We start from the raw sequence: 22,024 nt of genomic DNA, 5'->3' as shown, positions 1-22,024 counted from the left end.
TGAAAATTGGATATGTGCACCTGAATTTTTGACTCATGTGCAGGGTGCACTGGTGCATACATGGTAAAGGTACTATTGTACAATAAGTATAATATTCTTGAACTGTATCAGAAAAGCAATATAGTACCTTTTGTTGCACTTTGTTTGAGGTTTCACTTGTTTGAAATTTCAAGTTTTAATCCTAAGAATTACAGGTTGAAGTATGTTTTGCTGGCACTCAACTTAATTCTATGTTGTGCACCCAAAAATCTTTTGGAGCACCTAATTTTATGGGTAGGGTGCACCAGTGCACCTATTTCCAAAAATAAATTTCGAGCCCTGCAATACATATATTTCTGAGCAGAGGTTTTGGTCATATACGTCATATATACGAACATTCAAATTCACCACCCCAACGCCCCAATTTGATTTATAACCCTGAGAACATTTCCCATTCTACATTAATATGTAGGTTAATTTATACCAAAGAACCTCCCATACATGTGTGATATATCTCACAATCCACACTGTACTTAGGATCTGAACATGCTGGCAACAGGATTTTCAAACTGGGGCAGCCTTAAAAGTTATAATGGCCTGAAGTAAAGATATCTGTTTAGGATTTATTTTTGATACATTAGCTTACTAATAGGCTTTAATCCACCTGCTATCTGCCCAGACCTCTAACCTCAGACCCCAGACCTCTGCAGTGTTTAACATATACTCCAAAGTGTTAGTAGAAGTTGCCAGTCTACATTGGTACAGTTTAGGGATATCATATTTCACATCAAAGGATCTGTAGGTAGTTTTGGTGACACTCCTGGGAGGTGGAGCCCACCCTACTTATGACTCAAGGGTTCTCATAAGAGGGATGTTTGAAGGGGGTTCAAGAACTGTTTTCATGACATAACGTTATCAATGTCATGACCGGTATGGCTAGATTAAAACTTTTACTCTATAGGTTTTTACATTGCCCTTTGCTTTCCTCTTTTTCAAGTAGAATCGCAATGGGGCTTTGCTACGGCTCGCCTTTGTGGCCAAGCACACCGGGTCACCGGGCCTTCCTCATCTTCTCTATAAGTGTGTAGGGTTCTTTTACGTACAGTCTCAGGTTTGACGCTTGAGGGTAATGCCTGAAGCTCCTATTCTCCAAGCAGAGGTTTTGGTTGGTAAGTAGTGGCCGGGGTTTTATGACGTTCCCTCATACACAGGGCTTACAATGCAATATAGTTACATTCATACATTCCAAGAACTTAGCAACAAATAAATGTAAAACTGGTGTGTCCTAATGTGACAAAAGCAAATCCTTGGGTTGCTGAAAAAAGTATGGGAAAGTGGATGGCACAGAATGAAGTTCCATGACTTTTGTGAACTGATTTCAACCTTTACATCTGAGGTATCATTATTAAGTTTTCATAATATGATATAAGGAGATTCAAAGTTCAACAACAAGCTTGTAAGCCTGCTTATGTGGAACAAAGTGGTGTGGGGTCGATCCCCCTAGTAGCTCATTTCAGAACTGCAGAGGCAATCGAATTAAATAACTCAGAAAAGGAACAATGCATTTTCATGATTTATAGTGTAGGTAGCATTGACAGATGTAACGTTAGAAGATAAGATGCAAATTATGCAGATCGAGTTCAGGCGACACTCCAGTAATCCGCGCAGGCGCAGAATGGCCTCTTTTAGCCATTGAAAATAGGTTTGGTACCCTTCGTAAAAGTTGGTATTTTGGAGCTGGATGTAAGGGTTTCTACCTTCCTATTGAGTTGAAAGATCAGACTTTCATCCATGTTTGTGGTGTTTGTGTACTAGAAGTTTGGTGTTTTGGGACACCCCTCAGCCAATGTAAGTTTTTCATGGACTAAAATTCAGGTAGGTGACTTTTGAAAGCCTCTTTCTTATATGATTACCATGTATTAGATTATTCTTAATCATTGTCTTGTGGCCTGCATGCATTTGGTCGAGGTTTCTTGCTTCAAGATTGACAGCAGTTAATCACTTCACATGATGAGGGGAAGAGTTGTCGGGCAAGATCACAGGTTTGAAAGATGTCCCTGGGAGTACTTTTTGAGACATGTGTCACGAGGGCTTATAGCTGTGTTCTGAGGCTAAGGTTGCCATGTAACATTGAGCAAAAATAAGTTAGACATAGAGGGAAAAAGTGCCGCCAAAAGGTGCTCTGGGAGGAGTGCTTTCATCCATTTAGGCACCTAAAATTTTATCTAAAAGCTGTGGGTTTGACTTTGAAGCATTTATAATGAGAGAGATTGATAGTGCATGCTGGGCACAGAATGGGGGGGGGGGGGGTTGAGGAGAGCCATTAGGGCTTTTATTTCCCCAGAAATTGATTCTATAGCCAAGAGTTGGCCCTCAACTAGCTCATTTGAGTCAGTTAGAAATTCTTCCATCTTAATGATTTTTGGCCATTTAAACAAAATTTTGAGTCCTTTAGCGACAATGCAGTATGCGTTTTCATTGAATGCTTCAAAGTCTATCCTGACAGCTTTTGAATACAACTTGAGATAGTTTACTTGTGGAAAAGTAATCTCCTTATGCCAGGGTTAGCAGCTTTAAATGTTTCTCCTGTTAATGTCACATTTTGCTAAATAATATGGGGCCATTCATTTGCCTCAGACCACTCAGACACAGCTTTGAGGAAAGCACTCTGACACCTGTCTCCTAAAGTATTCCCAGGGGACCATTCCAGGTCAGAGATCTTTTAAACTTGGTGTGGTGCTTGACAACTCTTCCCACACTATGTGAAGTGATTGAAATTTGTCAATCTTGAACCTGTGGCGTGTAGCACTTGCATAGTTGATAGGGAGCCTTTTTTATCATGATAAAGAGTTATCAAAATAATATTCATAAGATATCTGTGAATAATTTCATAAGATTGGTGAATGATTGAATAACAAAGTTCTTTATTCACAACCTCTTGTTTATCATCTGCTTAGTTTATAATATAAGATGGCAGGAGTATATGATTGTGTTGTCTGACAATTACTAGTTAATTATATCATCCTTTTCTTTAATTTGTTGGCAGGTGAACGAATAGTTCCGTGCAAAGCCAGATGTAAGACAGCAAAGGATACATACCACAAGCACCTTCATTATCACTGCCATGTCTGTTCCGCCACAATCATCCGAAAATGTGACTATGTCAGCCATCTACTCAAAGTCCACAAAATCAGCCAACACCCAACCCACAAGTCAACAGAAAAACAACCACCTCAACAACAACCGCCAAGCAATAAGCAAGGAAGGAAAGTTCTGAAAAACCCAAGTAAGACCGTCAAGTGCAACATTTGTAGCAAACAGCTTAAGTCGAGCAGCCTCAGAGCCCACATAAATGCAAAGCATGCAAAGTCTTCAGGCCCAAAACTTATGACCCAAGACAGACACCACAAATGTGTCTGTATAGATTCCACCAATGGCATCTACCTTGTCAAAAGACAGTTGTCTGGACCCATGTATGCCTGCCACGTTGTGAAGAAAACAACTGGGAACGTTAAGATATCATGTAGCGTGCAGGAGTGTAGACAAGCTATGGGTTGCGCCGCCAGGAGCAGTATGCCAGGATTTGAATGTGCACACATAGAGTCGACCAAATTTGCAGACAGACAAAGACATGTGCAGGCCAATCTGTCAGAACACTTGCTAGAGGATCTTTGCTCAGACAAAATCCTGAAAAGAGAGACAGTAATTTCCTGTTTGAAGGTGGCCAGAGATGCCCAGGAGCGATCTATCCCCCTAATTGGGACCTTTTCATCCAGTACCATAGACCGCCATATACCATTGTCCGTATATACACCATCTACTCACAGTTACAGCACTTTCGGCCGCGTTGTAGTAACATTTGACAAGGAAACTGGAAAGTTCTCATGCGCATGCTGCACTCGCAACCGAGGATGTATCCATAAAGCTATCTCAGTCTGGTTTCTACATCAAGATTACCCAGACCTGGTGACAACGCACACCGAGGCAACCAATCAGGAAGAAGATGATCATGAAGACACCTGTGAGCAAATACCCGGGGAAACATCACCTTCAGCCACCTACAGTCTTTATCCTCCAAAAGATCATTCCCAGCTATCATCTATCATCAATTATATCAGTACACACAAGAGAGTTCCAGCCGATGTTCCTAAGGACATTATATTCACAAACCCATCCCACCTGGAAGAGATCTGCCCCACTGAAACAAACTGTCCCTATTGCGAGGATCACCCTGCATTGGAAGAACCTACACTCATAAACCGAAACGGAAAGATTCTCGACCTAAATGGGATGTACGATGGTAAGTAATTAATGATATTGTGCTGTTACTTTCTCTGCTGATAGAAAAGTGTGAATTTAAAGGGCTTGCCAATATTACCTATCTGAGTCTATGGGATCAATGCAGGTCTTTACTGCAGAGTGACTTTGTCATTGAGAGACTTTTCAGGCGAGAGGGTTTTTACCCGGGTGATCAAATAAGCCATGAAGTCTGGGAAGTGATGCCTAAATATTATTCATGTTGTAATAGATTAGGTTTTGCTTATCTATCAGGCTATGTGCAATAATCATTTGTCTGTTTATGTCTGCATGTATATTGTACAGTATTGAGAAGGGTGATATCATATATAGGTACATGTATTTCTCCTGTAAAACAATATTTCATATAGTATATTACATACAGTATGACCTCTCATGATTCAACATGGTCATAAATTGTGTTACTTGAGTTTGAAACAATTTGTAATGTCAAGTTCTTTCTCTCTTTCAGGGATCCCTGTTTACTGCAAATTTTGCAGTGTATGCAACATTCCAGTTCGCTATCAAGAATTCTGCCATGGCATACATAACTTCGACGATAACATGTTCCTATCTCTCAAGCTATGTACATGGCTTCGACACAGCCTTGCTGTAAGTAATAATTCCCTGCGTATTACCTTAAGTTTATATAATCAAGTATAGACAAATGAGGCTCAAGTTTTCCTGATGATCAATTGTCTTTAAACTTGTAAATTCCAGGGTCAAGATCTTGGATGTATATATTGTAATAGATGCATCTTTATCTTCAATGAATATTGACTTCTAAATATAAATAAATGTATTACACCATGGTTCACAAACAACACTGCTCTTGCCCAACATGATGCCCAATACGAAAACAAGCATAATTGTTCTCACAACTTTGTGACAATATGTTGGGTTTCTTAAGTAATGAGAATTGAACAAATTAACCACTAAGTTACAAGTTAGGAGCTATTTATTGCATGAAAGAGGCCAGTGAGCTCCGGCAGAATCATGCAATCAGGTATGATAATGCAGTACTCTGTCAGAGGTCACTGACCTCCTTTTCAAATGATATTATAAAAATGTAGAGCAGGTCGCATCAGAAATCGTAGCATGAACAGACATAATTTTATTCAGTATACATGTTAACCCACCATATGCATAACTGATTTCCAGTCCTGTCTTATAATTGTTAAATCAACTTTTTAACATCTAAGTTAATTATAGGTTTGCCACATCCTCAAAGGTCACTTGACAATTTGAATCTAAAAGGAAAAGTTACAAGACCAATTGTTTCATGAATCAAAAAGTGAAAATTGGCTCTTCTTGTTTTAGATAAAGAATCTGATAATGTTAGAAATCATTCCATAAAAGATTTATTCTAACATTTTTTTTTCCTACTGAACACTTCTTAATCAATTCCATGACTCTTCTGCAGATTTGATTACCCAGGTCAAGGACATTATATCTAATATCCTTGTGCAGGCTATATTACTGCTTTTTGTCTATTCAGTAGGACAAAGTTCACTAAGGTCTTTGATATATGGCAAACCAATGCATGATAAATGGGATAGTTGCATATTGGTATCCAGAAGTCTGTATGATAATTTAATTAATATCTATTCATTTATTTTGTTATTTATTGTACATTTCTACAGAACCATGTCCCCATAGGAACCGTGCTGAGTACCCTGCAAGTTATGCTGGATGTACAATTCAATCACACCACCGTGATGAATGGTTATCTCCACTATGAAACATTAGTGGAGCATAACTTTTCATTCACTTGTTCAATCTGTGGAATTTATCCTCCTGTCTTAATCTTCGATCTGACAAGGAAGGCGGTATTCAATGTATCAGGTGAATGTTTCACACAGTCAAGCATTTCTTTGTCCATTGATTACTGTTACTGATTGATCTAATTGATTTTATGCATCATGTTTTCGGTAATTGTAGTGTCATTTGATAGTACTTGTAGCTGACTAGAATATATTGTTTGGTGGGGTGGAGTGGGGTGGTAATTTCACTTAGTTTGAGGAAACAAAACTCAGTAGGTCTTGTAGGGCAGGGATATCCTCCCATCCCATGTTGAGTTTAAGTTTCCAAGTTTATTCCCTGTAAGAGACAGTCGCAAAGCTGGATTTGCAGACTCCAATGTAAACAACAACAAAAATGGGAACTTTAAAATCCATGATCAATAATAAGTTGTATCATATCATATCAGGGCAGTTGTTTCTATCATCATGATCACTGTGACAATCACAATTTCACATGACTTATTTTTTACCTTTTTATTCTATAATCTGCATGCAGTGAGTGACCTGGACTCAGATGGAAGGGTGTTGCAGGAAAGTAAGAATAATGATCGTGTGGACATGTTTGCTTTCTGGAAGCAGGCGGAGGAGGAGATTCTGGAACGTGGTTTCTCAAGAGGTATTCAAGCTTGGTCTCTAGCTTCTGTATTTCATGACAAGAATGTATCAAGTTTCTTCCACTAAAGTTTGTAATCGTCTTGATCAATTAGCTTTAAATAAGAGAGCAAGTAACAGAAATTGTAGGGAAACTCATGGTGTGTTATGGTGACTTACTTGAATGCAATTATTTTCGTCTTTCATAAAAATAATGTAGTTCACTGAACGATAAAAGAAGCAATACATTGCCCTGAGTTTGCTTTTCCACTGTCTTTGACACACCTACATCCATGAAGTTAATGTGTTTTCGGTGGTTTGTGTGTGTGTGTGCCAATACAATAACTCAAGAAGGGTTAATCTTGCTATTTGGTAGTTGGTACATGTTATCTAAGTGTTAATGAGATCTCGACATGATTAGTTTACTGCCCCCTGGCAGTTTGTTCTGGAACTGCAGTGTAACATATAGTTTGAGATGCTTTTTGATATTGCACCATGAAACCTGTATGATATAAAACTAATAACTTTGGTATTGTGTCCTTCGTCTATTCTAGGGTCCAAAACAACCAACCCTGTGGTACCATCATACCGCCCTTGGGCACCATGGATTGCCCCTGATGTACTGAAGTCCACTTCAGTATACAACACTGAATACCGTAAGGCGAGGAAGAGGGACACCCCGAATGATGAGTCAAAAGCAATACACCATCATCTCTCAAAAGAAAAGCTCGAAGAACTTCTCGAAGATGCAAAGGTAGATTTTATATAAGATGGAAGTCACTTTATCATGAATTTTTCAAGATATGAGGATAAACGCTCAAAGCTATTCACCTCTATCTCAGCTTGTTCAAATAAATTCAATGCGCTGCGTTCTGTTGATAGATTCAATTACATACATGTACTAGGAGGTGATAATTTCTACTGTGTGGAGATAGTTATGTACATCAAAGAATGTTTGGACATTAGATCATAAGTATATGACATATGATTTTTCAATATGTTGCTCTATCCCATATGATTGTGTGAAATCAAACTCATTTGTATGCACTTATTCGTTTGTATGTAGTACTTTACGAAAGTCGCTGTGCTTTTGTTGTGTCAATAAAGATCTTTCTATATTTGATTTACAATGCTCATAGCAATCTAGAAATACAATCAGTTGGAAAAGTTATTGTCTTTAGTTGAAAGAATGCAATTAATTGGTTGGTTGGTGTTTCTTTTCTTTCTTTTTTTGAACAGGTGTTAGACATTCAAGAGTTTTGCAGGAAGTGTGGTGTCCCGGATAAAGGATCTAAGATGGATATGGTGGGAAAGCTCCGGGACATTTTGCTTAAAGACCGGACCCAGTTCGACAAAGTCTTCAGCAAAATATGGGGTGCATCAGGTAACATTGTGGTTTTCTCTGCTTTAACATCATTTTGTTTTAAACACCTGTCAAGTCAATAGTAAAAGAAATGTTTAATGTCTAAATTGTTTATTGCCACCAAAAATAGACATTCATTTTAACATTGAAATTGGTTACAGCAGTGAAATGTAATTGAAATGTTAGAAAATTTGTTGAATATTTCCCTCTGGTATAGCACTTCATGGTTGACAGTCTGCATGGTTATAAATCAATGTCTTACCCAAGACACTTAGTGGCATTTAATAAATGCATGTTAGGACCACATAAAGAGACACTCAAAATCGATGCTTCTATAGAACTAATAAAGGTATTAAACTTATTTCTAAATCGTTAACCCTGGGCTGGCAGAGTGGTTCGAGTGGCGGAGGAAGACTCGGCACTCGACATAAGTCGAGTAAGTCAAGTCAAGTCAACCCTGATGCAACAAATATTTCTTTTCATAAAAATTATAGGCGGACACCTCACGGTGTGTTGTCCACACTTGGTGTCGTATGCAGTCAAGTTCCCACTGAGAGCAGAGGGGCCACGGGACTATATGGATATTCTTTTGAGCATGAAGTATCCCCCAACAGTCACAATTTGTGATATTCCCCACATGGTGTCAGCTCATGGGAATAAAAGACACCCAGCCTTTTTCCGACCTCATCAAGGTCGCTTATGTGAAGCCACTGAAGACGCCATCACCTCTGCAGAGGAAGGAGACCTCACAGTAACATTCCCTTGGTTCAGAGACATAGACAACGCATTCCACGGGATTGCAGACCAGAACGAAGAAGACTTTCGACATCCAGTTACTGGACAGTTTAACAGATATTGCTTGTACGACAGACTCCACGAAACCAACACCAAACAGAGACCAGAAATACTCAGACGACTCGTCTTTGTACCAGAAATGCATGGCATTTTAAACAGCCAGGCAGCGGAACAGATACACGCAACTATCAAGAGAGATCTTCGCTTTCTCAATAACATGGGTCCAACCACACATCTTATCACAACTCGGCTTACAACTCATATCAGGAATGTAAATATTAACAATGCCACAACGAGAAGGCTGGAAAGAGAGATGGGGAATAAAACAAGTTTAGACTACACAGGACGCCTTGTTTTGGACCTCTCACAGTCTCAGCTCCAGTCCTGCCCAGACGCGGATAAGCACTGCTTGGTTTGTACAACAAAGCCTGTAAATATTACACTAATCCTTTTTTGCTTATGATTAGGCCACAACAAGTAATTGCTATGGATGACATCAACGCGCTCATTAGTTTTTCCCTGATTTTGAAATAAAAATTTAACAAATTATTGGCCTCCGACAGTGGTCAACATGCCAAAAATTGGCAAATATGTCATAAGCTGTTTTCTGCATTAGATCATGACTGGCCTGCTTTATCATTGATTCTTAGGTCTTATTGTTGATTACAAGAAATTGTGAACAGTCTCAATAAAATCAAACTAATTGTTTTTTTGTACAGTTGTACATGATTAAAAGGTTTTATTTTGAAATAAAAATGCCATTGTCTTGCTTTTTGTTCAAACAGACATCCTCAAGTTCTAGAAGCAGTGGATTGACCGTCAGTGAGGAGAGAGGGATTCATGGACCTAAACCTAAGGTAAGCTTTAATCTATATAAAAGACTTAGTGGTTCTTCAAATCTCAAGATTAATTTACAAGGAACAATCCTCTTGCTTCACCATATTAGAGCTTAGAATGTTTTACCATAATGACCCTAATGTTTGATATCAAACATTCTGGACAGACTTTTAATAAGATTAAATGCATAATGTAACAGTGGGGATCAACCTCCACTAACTGAGCAGTCTAACTGGTCCGGACCTTTTAGCCTAGTGGTTAGCGCGTTGAATTCCCAAGCCTTCCGGATCGGGATTGGCGTGGGTTCTAATTCCGGGAGCTCCGTGCTCGCCCCTTGGGTTTTTACAGGCTAATTGTTCTTCTGTACCACTGCACATGATTAAAAGGTTTTCTTCTGAAATAGAAATTTCATTGTCTTGCTATTTGTTCAAACAGACATCTTCAAGTTCTAGAAGCAGTGGATTGACTGTCAGCGAGGAGAGAGGGATTCATGGACCTATACGTAAACCCAAGGTAAGCTTTATCCCAAGTTGTTCTTTAAATTTTAAGGTTAACTGACAAGTAAGGTTTTCCTTACTGACCTGATTAACCGTTATACTTGACCTTTGCCACAGAAATCATCACTTCAGACATACACATATGCAATAGCAGCTCTGATTTCTTTTAATTAGTATTGCTATCCAGTCGGTGAGTGACCATTATATTAGTCTACTTAATATGCACAATTATAAAAGGATACATCATCATACATCAGAATGATGCTGGTACCATGAATAATTTCAATACATTTGTATATGCACTGATTGCTGTGCTATTCCACTGCTATTGTAACTGAATTATTTACTTTGTATTAATTGAAAATGAACAAATTTCTCATATATCAACATTTTCTTTTCTCATATAAGGGGCTGTCCAATCCTGACAACAGATGCTATGCCAATGCCGCCATCCAATGTCTCCTTGCATCTAGCTTTGAGGACTACATTGTTGACTTACATCCTGACGAACAAGGCAATAGGTCTGCCTTCCGACAATGGCTTGCACAGTTCATGACATCCAATCGTCGGCTTGGGTGTTCAGAAACTGTTGACACAACTGAGCTGATATATAACATCAGAGAAGAGTTTCTGTTTCTGCGCAGCTCTAGACAACATGATGGTTTCGAATTCATCGACCTGCTGATGGAGCCTATGAAAGAGTTAGTGAGACATCTTAAATACTAGAACATACACCTTACTTTACTCCTTTTTTCAGCAATTTCTAATGGGAATAAATAAAATAATAATAATGATAATTCCTAAGCTTAGATACCCAAGAAAAAAGGCACCTGAACACTTGGCCAGCTATGTTAAGTAAATGGTCATCAAAGTTTCTTTTTGGGCCAGATGGGGGGCTCTGAGGCAGTTAAGCATACAATATACTTTTCAATTTAATAACATAATGGCTCTAAACTCACTGACAGATGTGCCATAGTTCCATTTTTCCACTGAAGATAATGTACAAAATATATTACCAACCATACATTTATTGAATTTCCATTTTCTCATTTTATAAAGCCAGCTACTGAACAGGCTGATATCAATGCCTGATGAACAAGCATATGATCACATGATGGTTTGTTCGTTACCTTGGCACTCACCAAATGTAATTGATTTGTTTACAGCTATTGGGCCATTGAGTGTACGGTCTCGATAGAATGTGTGAACTGCCTGAATAAGAGCCAAACAACTGATAGAGTTCCAAATCTTGTGCTCACGACAAGCTCTTCAGACAGCCCGGTACTGACGATAAGTGAGCTGCTGGGGTTACATCTGGTTGCAGAACCCTGTTTTTGGCATGACCTACCTTGGTAAGTGTCTTGAAGTGTAGCAATGTATCATCAGAGGTATGCAATGTCCAGTTGCCATCTGATGTTGGTTGCCTTAAGTTCCATCTAATAGTATATTATGTTGATGTACATGTCACAGTGATATTTTTTTTCAGTTTAAGTAATCCATTAGGTAAGGTAATCATTTTGAAAATAGGATAAGTTGTTTCATTGAAACAGTTCTCTTTATTGCAACAGTTATTGCTCATCTTTCTCATTGTCTCTTTTATTTGTCATAACCAAAAAAAATGAATTGTTTAAAACATTTTTTGCCTTCTTAGTCAGGTGAAAGACCATGAAGGCTACATAGAGCGGGAGATCACATCTGGAGGAACCCTTCTGGTCATTGCTCTTGGAAGATACGACGAAGACCGAGTAAAAGATCACCGGCGAGTGCAAGTTGAAGAGCACCTCTCCCTTGCAGCGGACCTCAACTATAGATTAGCAGCGGTCATGGTATTTTTCAAAGATTAATTATATCATTATTTTGTATCAGCAATGCTTTAGTTGATCTGGTTAATGATATCTATCTAACCTAGAGAAATTGAACATGAAAAGCTACAGATGAATATTCAATACTTTAAAAAGTAAAATGCATTATGATATTTGTCACAAATGCCTAGACCCACAATATTCCCTACATCCTTTATGTTAAAGGTATTCTAATTACACATAGCTGTGGCTGGGTTTAGATTTCCAAGCACACTCAGAGTACAGCCGAAGTTCTTAACTCATCAAGTGCAGCCTGTTTACCCTAAGTGAGTTACGTTGGCTGTGTTAGGCTGCATTATTGTAACTTTTAAATTCTGACTTTCTCCACAGAGAGCACGAAGTTATAAAACCAATACCGACAAATTATAGCATAAAAGATAAAGAAAGAAGCATTGAAAACATGTACTTGAGTACCCAAAATTCACACAGTTCAGACTCCACTGAGTCTGACTTCTGCTTATACTGTGAAGTGTGCTTGGAAAATGCATGTCTTGACTGATTGTGTAACCTTGTCGCCTATATGTGTATCTGAAACAGGAACATTTCAAGTAAATGGCTAGGAACTTTTATCTTCTGTGGTGTGAAGACAATTTGATTTGATCCAGAAAGTTACAGAGAGACATATTAAACTGCCTGATTTGAGATAATATTGCACATACATCGACCAGGAGGTAAATATTCAATGTCAATAATTAGCCCCTTTGTCCTGCTTTCAGTGTCATCATTCTATAGCTATGGAAACTGGCCACTACACTGCATGGACACACCGTGAGGGCAGGTGGTTTAAATGTGATGATGAAACAGTTACAGAACAGGACTCCATCATCAATGATGATACTGTGGCAACATCGTGCTATGTATTCTTTTACATCAAAAACTGTAAGTGGTTTTCATTACTTGGCAGTTGAGCTGGGATAGGGCGGGTTTACAAATGTACATTACATTTTTGTACCTGCCAAATTTGAACATCACTATTTATTTATTGATGAATGAAAGTTATGACACCATTTATCATAATAATTGATGAGATATGATGGATATTTACACTCTTTTTGCTAAAGCTAAAATTGAATAGAGTATGACTGTTCCTATTTAGCTTAAAAGAGAAACAACAACATAGAAGGTAAAAATATATGTTTATTGGCGTATATGTTTAGTCATTTATTGATATCATTTATTGATATCTATCTATCTATCTATCTATCTATCTATCTATCTATATATATATATATATACATATATATGTGTGATATATGTGATATATTTGTTATAATGATATATATATATATATATGTGATATAATGATATAATGATTATATATATATATTTACATGATTTGAAATTATATGCGATCTTATGAGATCATTCCCATATCATAATTGTACAGCAAATGGAATAACCAAGTCAACGCCGAAGTGCAGTGAGTCACAATCCACAAAGAGTCCTCTACAAGGATTTATGCTATCTCCAGAAGAGAACAGAAAGGTAGGGGGTTTGTTGTTAATGATAATTGAATTTGTCAATACAAATTAAATGATTTACTTCCCCAATTTTCTATACCTTCTGTTGGTCCAATTAGCCTTGACTAGATAAAGGCACTGCTAACATTATTGATTGGATACTTGAAAGACTGGATTGATAAATTATGCATTGTAAACAGCAATTTGTATCATATATTTATTCTGAACTTCAATATTTTTGTTTAGGTTGACAAGGCCTTTTCCACTGAATGCGATGATGATGTAGTTGCAGAACTAAACAAGATCAAAGTTCGTTGCAAGGACATCAAAACCCTTGATGGAAATGGGTGGCTCAATGACATAGTAAGTTTGGCTCATGTTTGCATCTGTTAGGGATAAACCTTTTGTCGTCCTAAGTTTCCTTTTGCTTTTAATTTTCTGCAGATTAACGTCTAACAAGGCATTATGTGAATTATGACTACTAGCATTGTAAATATTTGAATGTTAATGAACATAGTTTTGCACAATCTTCCCACGTATGCCTCAGGTGATGCAAAGTTTGAATCAAGTCTAACTTGATGTTGACAACTTATTTTTCTTCTATATTTCATAAACCATTTTAAAAAATCATGTATTCTGGACTTATGTTATTACATCAATGTACTAATGTTTCATATATCATGGACATATAGTGACCCTTGTAATGTATATACACACACAGGTGATTGACGTTTTCATGCAAGCAGCCTGCATCTCGTGCTCTGGCAGTGTAAGTGTGTTGTTATCACTCAGGATAAGACCTGAAACATCATCATGTTCAGACTCTCAGAGTGGCAGAGTTATGTTTCATTTAGTAAATGTTACATTTTAATAGGAATCTACTAGGAGGTACCTGACATTTATACCTAATTGAATTGTTGAAGAAAACATTATGAAGACCTATAGTATTATGAAATTTTTGTATTTCACTTTGTTGATGTTTTCATATTATTAGACAGCAGTTGAGGAGACCATAACAAGATCTTTAACTACATTTTTACTGGACTTAATCAAAGTAAAACACCTTTCAGACCCCTGTGCGCAGTGTATCTGTCCACGATCTTACACAATGGCGGGGAGAGCTGAAGAGTGGTAGTCCATTAAGTAAGCGCTGTCTTCAGGAAAACGTAGGTCTCGAGTTTTTTTTAGCAATGTCATCAATTGACTGAGCATCATATATTTGCATTCTTTTTCTATATATACAATTGTAAAAGTGGTGAAACAGAATGATTGGTATAGTTGATTTCAGTTTATGTTGGACTTAAAGTATCAATATGATAATTCAATTCAACAACACGAAAGCAGTATCTAACTTCAGTCATTTTATCGCCCAGTGTTCTAATTTGAATCTTATTGTGTTCTATTATTTTTCTATGTTCCATTTCTGTAGAAGGATTTTTCCAAGATGAACAAAATCCTCATACCCTTCAATGTCTTGGGGAATCACTGGTGTCTTTTGGTATGTACATTGCATAATGTAACTTTTGGCATCTGGATTCATTTTTTTTTAATGTATTGTATCCTGATGTTTATACTGGAGAACCTGTATTTTCCTGGATATGTATCTTGCACTAACATAAACATATATAAGGTACTAATATTTCCACCCAAAAATGACTAAATGATATCTGCATTCATAAATTTTGGACATTACACAGAATTAAAATGTGAGAAAGGCAGATTTATATCTAGAGACCATTAGTTCACAGGTTTGCATTTGTTTTGTGTCAAGATCACCAGATGACTTGAGATGCAATATTCTAGCCTTGGTAAGATTGAAAAGATGAAATGTACTTAACTTAGGAGTGAGTAACCAATAATTTTTGGATATTCTTGAATATGTTTCATGTTATTAAGTTTTCGTTGCCTTATCCGTGTCTTACCTTGTACATCTGTAGGTGATTGACCTAATCAAAATGACTATCCGATGTTATGACTCTTGGAGCAGAAATGCAGTGCACATCGATGTAGTGGCTGAAGCCAGGTACTGTTCAGATTTGAGTCTGTACCATACTTTCTTGGATACAAACAGTCACTTGATGAATGCTAAGATACAAATCATTGATGTCTGACATGATTATCATATAGAATGTAGGCAGTATAATGCCTATGAATGTATGCTTCTATCCTTACAATCCAATTCAGAATTGATTTTTGGGCAGTATGAAATTGCATATTCATTTTACACGTTTGACTTGAAATTCATTTATGAGATCATGGCTCGCGTCTATTTTAAACAGATTGATGTCTTAAATTATCGTTTATGTCTGTCATAGTTCTAAAAGGGCATGGAATCTTCATGTAATTAGTCATATAATAGACAACAGTGTATATTCATAACAACAGTAGCCCTATAAGAAGCAAAATTTCTTATGTACTCCAGGGGTTACTTCAGCAAAAGAGATGCCCAGCTCGCAAGGAATGACTTTCCGGGCATAAATGACTGGCCCATTGAGCAAGTGACATGCCCATTGCAACTGGATACTTCCTCCTGTGGGGCATTTGTGTGTCTGGTAAGGATCAGCAAGTATTATATGCAATAACAAATCTGTCCTTACCTTACCTTAAAAAAAGGTAAGGTAAGGTAAGGTACATGTAATTTAGCACTTGCAACTGTCCTAAAAGATATTGTGTAAATACTTACTACATGTATCACAACTTAAGGCTACATGCTAATAACGGTGTTATCGACGCCTGATACATTATATATGCCATGCCTATTAACTGTCTTTCATCGTCATTTGCAAAATTATGTAAATTTCAAAAGAGGACAAAAGAGAATCAGCATCAATAGCAGTCTTGGAAGCAAAGGGAGCATGTTTTTCTATATGTTCTCAGGCTGCTCATGTCATTTCATCTGTTAACCAACTTACAACAGTTACTACAATATGATACAAAATAGTATGATATCAAAATAAGTAACAATGTGCTGTCATATGTGCTTACTTAATAAGGGATTGGTTAACAGGGTTGCATTTGTTTTGTGTCAAGATCATATAATAGAGCGTATAATCATATATATATATATCAATGAGGCTTACACTCTGTTCAAAGTACATGCAGCTACATTTTACATGAAAATGCACCAGAAATGGTGTTGACAAAGACATTAGGGTTGAATGTGAAATGTTCTAAAAGTGTATGACTAACCCATCTGATGAGTCAAAATTTAACTGAAGTGCTAGATTGCTTCTTTTTTTTCAGAAATGCAAATTTTATTAATTTCTGTTTTGTTTCCAGTATACTATGCAAGAATGTGGTCTTGCCCCAGCTATGGATACGGTAAGATAGGGTTAACACCCATCCGGTTCTAATTCTAGAGTTACAAAGTTAACATTACATTTTGTTGCAGAAAGTATATAGCGCCCCCGTCGCTGTTGAGGGATGGTTGTAAGGCCCCGCTGTAGTTGGACTCCTTAATCCCTCTTGCAAAAAAGTCTGATTCTGTGTCCAAGATCTTAACATTACATTTTATTGAAGCCTGATACATACTGGAACATGCATGTATAGTACACTTGCTTCCTCAGGACTTAATAATGATAATGTCATCAATGTAGGTCAACACCAGAGATCTGCGGCGATATATTGCATGCAAGGTGCTAGAGAACAAGGTAATTGATGAAATATTTCTGAATACTTTAACTGCTACATAATGTTCCCTAGACTCGTCAGAATGATACAGCAGTGACAACATGCAAAGAAGATTTCATTAAGATATAATTCATCGACCAAAAAATTCTTGGTAGGACATAACAGATGTTTATAATCCCACCATCAACGAAATGAAGTTATAACCATAACTTGTAACAGAATTCCATATAATATGATATCTGCATTTTGTAGCCAATCATGATTGACAAAGATGAACCTGACAAATCCATTGTCTCCTTTTTTGTGTGCACACAATGTACATGTAGCCTTCAAGTGGAGGGGTGACAAAGTCAGCAGGTACGGATAACTCTTCCATGTTGCAGCATTCATAGCAAGTTGTGATAAGATGACTTCATTTTAAGTTCATGCATGACGGCTAATATCAACATGAAAGATGTATATGAAACTGTTTATGAAAAGCATACGGACAGTGCAAGTTAACAATGCAAATTAACAATGATGACAAGTAAAACAATTTACTATATATATTCTAAAACTGCAATGGGATATCTAAATTTTGTGTTTCACTTCTTTTTTCAAAGCTGTGGAATAAGAAGTGTCCCAAGTCTCTCTGCAATAAGTGGGTATATATTAAGTGTGCACAGTGCACTATAGAGATTGATTATTGTTAGGCTTAAATGTAGACTGTTGTTCTCATTTCATCCTCAGAATAAAGCACCTTAATGAATTGGAAATAAGAGATGCAAACTTTAAATGTCAGTTGCTACTTCCTTAAGTCTAATCCCAGTGCTAACTAGAATGTATATCTTATTGTATTCTTAGAGTTTTATGATTAATGGCTTTCCTACCAGTCTTCAGGTGGAGTTCATTGCTGCCACCTACTCCCCCACCTGCCATATATATGATCAGCCCACTCACAGTTTGACTCAGATTTACCTCAAGGAAATTGCATGAGGCCTAACCTCCATGCACAGCCTTGAGGCTAAGAAAGCATACTGACGTAGACAACCCCACTAGCCCACCCCACCTTTTTCAGGAACCAAAATTTGCATGGGTACATACCTTACTGTAACCTTTGTGTACATAATTGCAATGACCCACTAGTGGAACTCTGGGGTATTGTAATCCATTGTGGTGTGTTTACCTGCAGAAGTTGGCCCTCAGGTATGGTGTGAATATTGCAATAGAGTGTCAACACGCTTGGATGTAAGGTTATAGGACACTTCTTCAATTTTTGCTCTTCCACAGGAGATGGGACAGAGGTAGAGGCATTCGATACATGGACACAAGATTCCCAAGACCCCCCTTCCTTAACCATCATGACTGACTTGGAACGGGTCAGTACTTAAGAATTGCTACCTTGGTAGGACATGAAACTTGGTAAAGAAGCTACACAGTGAATTGGTACATGTATTTCTTCTAGATGCCAACTAGCAGTTACTCAAGAAACTGGTTATTATTTTGGACTATTTTATTAGCAACTTAGTTATTTGATTTACATCAATACACCAATACAACAAGTCTCCCAAGTAAAACTGATCTTTGATGTTGCTTGATAATAATGTATTTCTTTTTCCTGTTCCTAATGATGCACAGGATGTCGTTGAGTCATCTTCTGATGTGAAAGGCGTGACCATGTCTCAAAGACAGCCTGAGACTAAGGACAGTTCTGATGGAGAAGATGCCAACCTCACCTTACAGAACAAGCTCCACAGAAAATCACAGGACAATTCTGATAAAGAGGACTCTTTTGAACGTTTGTCATACCAGCCCTTTTCAAAAAGGAAGTGGAAAAGGGTAAGGTCAAAACGCCCTGTCATATGGAATTTATATACTATGATCAAGGATAGTAGTAAGGACAGGATTAACAGCCTGCTACGTGCTATTTTACTGACCCACCAAACCTAAGGCGATATATTGTTTCCGGCAGTTTCCCTTTAAATATGCTCTGGCAGGTTCTGCTCAGCATTGGCAGCAAAATCTTTCAAGCCTCCTTGCTATAATCTAAAAATACGTAACATGTAAAATGTTGGTACCATTATTGAAATATTTCGAATTTAAAAATCTAAATACCGAAAATAGATACGAAAACTTGCTTTCCAATTTCCTACTGCACAGAAAGGATCCACTACAACAATTGACTGCGTATTAAATCAACACAATCGATGATGTCATGGAGATGACTATTGTACCTTTTGTAGATCATCGTTCAAGAATCTAGTGAAGACGAGGCAGTGCCAACTTTACCAAGAGGTGGCAAGGTGACAACAGATGGCAAGCACAAATCAATCAAAATGGTGAGTTGTCTTAATGATATATCAAGATGGTGAGTTGTTTTGATAATAGAATACAGCAAAGAACAAGACACAAACTTTTTATAGAGCTATTGCTAATGTTGATCTGAAAACATTAGTCAATTTTTGTTTGAAATTGCCTGATAGGCTAGACAATGGCCACTTAGCCATTGGCTATATAAGATTAATAAGATATCTTTTAATCCACTCAGGAGGTGGCTGGAGAGCCTGTCGCGGAAACCATGCATCTTTCCATCAAAGGTGATGACCAGAACAAGATGCAGGGAGCAAATGAAGCATGGGAGGAAATGATTCTTTGTGTGAGTAAACATTCTCTTCAGTGTTACCTTGACATATCCGAGTAACTTTTCACTTCTACACAATTAACACAGAAAATTACTTTCCCAAAAGCAATACTGAAATGGTTCCATGTGTGCCTTTATGTCTAGCATGGTGGTGAAAATGGTTTATCAGGATTACCTCTGATCTTGTGACCCATTTTGACATTTTGTTACAAGATGACCAATAAATTGCAGGATAATTGCATTTGCACCTCACCATATCACCATTTCACCATGCATATCCTGAACATGAAAACATCAATTATTCTCCTCTTTCTTCCTCCAGGGTAAACCCGTACTCCTGCTGGGCAGCCCAGATACCGATATCGAAATCAAAACTCCTAAAGGAGTTCAGAAAGTGTACAAAAAAAAGTGATATATGATTATCAAGTCTCCAGTAGCTACTGGTTCAGTAGTGGATTAAGTTTGAATAGTGTCACTGTCAGTGAAGCTGCATGCTTAACATGACAAGTTGCTGTAAGGTTACTGATCTAGAATTGAACTTCATATCAATCTGACTTCAGAGGCTTAGCAATATATGTTCTTGTATTTGATTTTAGCACGATAGCTTTGACTGTGATATAGCCTGAGCACAATCTCCTATGATATATTTAACGTTGCACTAGTAATAAAGGGGTGTATGCAGTTCTCTGTTAGAAATGATATGATAAATTCACCCTGCTTCTTCTTGAAGTAAAGAGTGTACGACAGTTTAATATGTCACATTTTTCATGGATTGATAAACAGAAGAACCCATATTATATTGTGTAACACCCATTTTTCACAATAGCAGTACAACATCGGTACAAGGTCCTTTATGTTAATTTTGTTTCCTGTATTCTATCATGTACGTATATTATATCACTTAGCCTTAAATTATGTAGAACTCGTTAGCATTTATTGTCAAAGGCAAATACATATCAGTCTTGATATTTACATGTAGTACTGCGTAAGAACTTGCAATGTATTATACCTTACAATTGTTGTACAATGAAGTTTGATTTGATTGTGCGATGTCAAAGGTAAAGGCCCCTGACTTAGCTTCTAAACAGTTCTTGTTTCCATATTGTTTCAATGTGCTCAACAATGTCCAGACGGCTTTTGTTTACTATCAGATGCCGTCAAGTCAAGTTAAAGCCTTTGATACTTCACATGCGTACTCGAATCTACAAGCGGTACTCTTGTTGGCTTCTGGTTCGGGTCACGTGAAGGCACAGTTCGATGCATCGAATTCATATATGACATTTAACTTTAAATTGGTCTGCTCTTAAGTGTTCCCTATCTTTGGAAATGAAGCAATGTGTAGCTAAATGGTCAACATAGGGTAACATTTGTGTGTTTTGACTGTGTGTGGAAAACCTTATTTATTGCTCTATAAAACTCCTCCTTAGAAAAGTATTTTTTCACTCTAAAGTGACCATATGTCACGACAGTGCCTTCGTAGCCGTGGAGCTGCCAAAACATGTTAATCATTCTGAAAAGCACCTCCATGTGTAGATTCTTTTTTGAGGTGGCGTAAACCAGGTAATCGTAGTGTGTAAAACGGCCTAACCCTGTTCATCATTTTGTGTAGCCCGTCCCTGAGGAGCATTTTTTGTTGAACCGTAGTGCATTTGTAGTGCATAGAGCCGCCATGTCTTGTTTATCGTTCCGTAGAGCCCCTCCGTAGAGGAGTAACTTTTTTCCTTAAAGTAATGTGACGTGAACCACGTAAATGTATTCATTGTGTGTGGAGCCGCCAAAGCATGTTTATCGTTCTGTAGAGCCCCTCCGTAGAGGAGTAACTTTTTTCCTTAAAGTAATGTGACGTGAACCACGTAAATGTATTCATTGTGTGTGGAGCCGCCAAAGCATGTTTATCGTTGTGTAGAGCCCCTTCCGTAGAGGAGTGACTTTTTCAAAGTAATGTGAAGTGAACCACGTATATGCATTCATTTTGCGTTGAGTCGCCAAAACATGTTTATCGTTCTGTAGAGCCCCTAGAGAATTTTTTTCACGTAAATGTGACGTGGGCCACGTATATACTTTCATTGTGCCGACAGGGCTGTACGAGCAAGGAGGTTAAAACCTCCTTGGTACGAGCAACCGTTATGCCCTCTATAATATAAACGTTGAATAGTTGGAGACAGCAGGAAACATAGATTTTGTATTTTCTGGTTCGCTGTGGAAAATTCACGGCGGAAGAACCAACGTCACGCTTTTTTCAAGGTGACGTGAACCATGTATTGCATTCATTGTGCGTGGAGCCGCCAAGTT

General features: G+C 37.7%; 1 protein-coding gene across 2 annotated transcripts; it reads left to right on the top strand.

The window, feature by feature from the left end:
• Positions 1–2,964: 2,964 nt before the first annotated feature.
• On the top strand, positions 2,965–21,474 carry LOC136446512 (uncharacterized). 2 transcript variants are annotated; one of them, XM_066444906.1, is made up of 28 exons: positions 2,965–4,279; positions 4,748–4,887; positions 5,919–6,120; positions 6,574–6,693; positions 7,223–7,422; positions 7,908–8,052; positions 8,526–9,238; positions 9,612–9,683; positions 10,099–10,176; positions 10,569–10,861; positions 11,327–11,512; positions 11,812–11,986; positions 12,739–12,901; positions 13,410–13,507; positions 13,729–13,845; positions 14,204–14,251; positions 14,553–14,648; positions 14,912–14,980; positions 15,420–15,505; positions 15,905–16,034; positions 16,762–16,803; positions 17,079–17,132; positions 17,439–17,469; positions 18,382–18,470; positions 18,730–18,930; positions 19,335–19,430; positions 19,640–19,747; positions 20,055–21,474. In XM_066444906.1, exons 1-28 carry the CDS (start codon positions 3,367–3,369, stop codon positions 20,142–20,144), a joined length of 4,755 nt encoding a protein of 1,584 aa, XP_066301003.1. In that variant the 5' UTR covers positions 2,965–3,366; the 3' UTR covers positions 20,145–21,474. The 2 variants fall into 2 exon arrangements, 1 of the variants encoding a protein (XP_066301003.1); XR_010757581.1 differs by lacking the exons at positions 16,762–16,803; positions 17,079–17,132; positions 17,439–17,469; ... (3 more) ...; positions 19,640–19,747; positions 20,055–21,474 and having other exon boundaries at positions 14,553–14,625; positions 15,905–15,941.
• The last annotated feature ends 550 nt before the right edge of the window (positions 21,475–22,024 follow it).

Source organism: Branchiostoma lanceolatum, chromosome 12 (assembly GCF_035083965.1).
Source record: "Branchiostoma lanceolatum isolate klBraLanc5 chromosome 12, klBraLanc5.hap2, whole genome shotgun sequence".
NCBI lineage: Eukaryota > Metazoa > Chordata > Leptocardii > Amphioxiformes > Branchiostomatidae > Branchiostoma > Branchiostoma lanceolatum.
Note: the sequence above shows the minus strand (reverse complement) of the source record. Positions and strands in the feature narration are given on the sequence as shown.

Coding starts and splice junctions, on each gene's coding strand:
- LOC136446512 (XM_066444906.1), top strand. CDS start 3,367: ATGACCCAAGACAGACACCACAAATGTGTCTGTATAGATTCCACCAAT. Junction 11,987..12,738: donor ATAGATTAGCAGCGGTCATG/GTATTTTTCAAA, acceptor TCCTGCTTTCAG/TGTCATCATTCTATAGCTAT. Junction 13,508..13,728: donor CTCCAGAAGAGAACAGAAAG/GTAGGGGGTTTG, acceptor ATTTTTGTTTAG/GTTGACAAGGCCTTTTCCAC.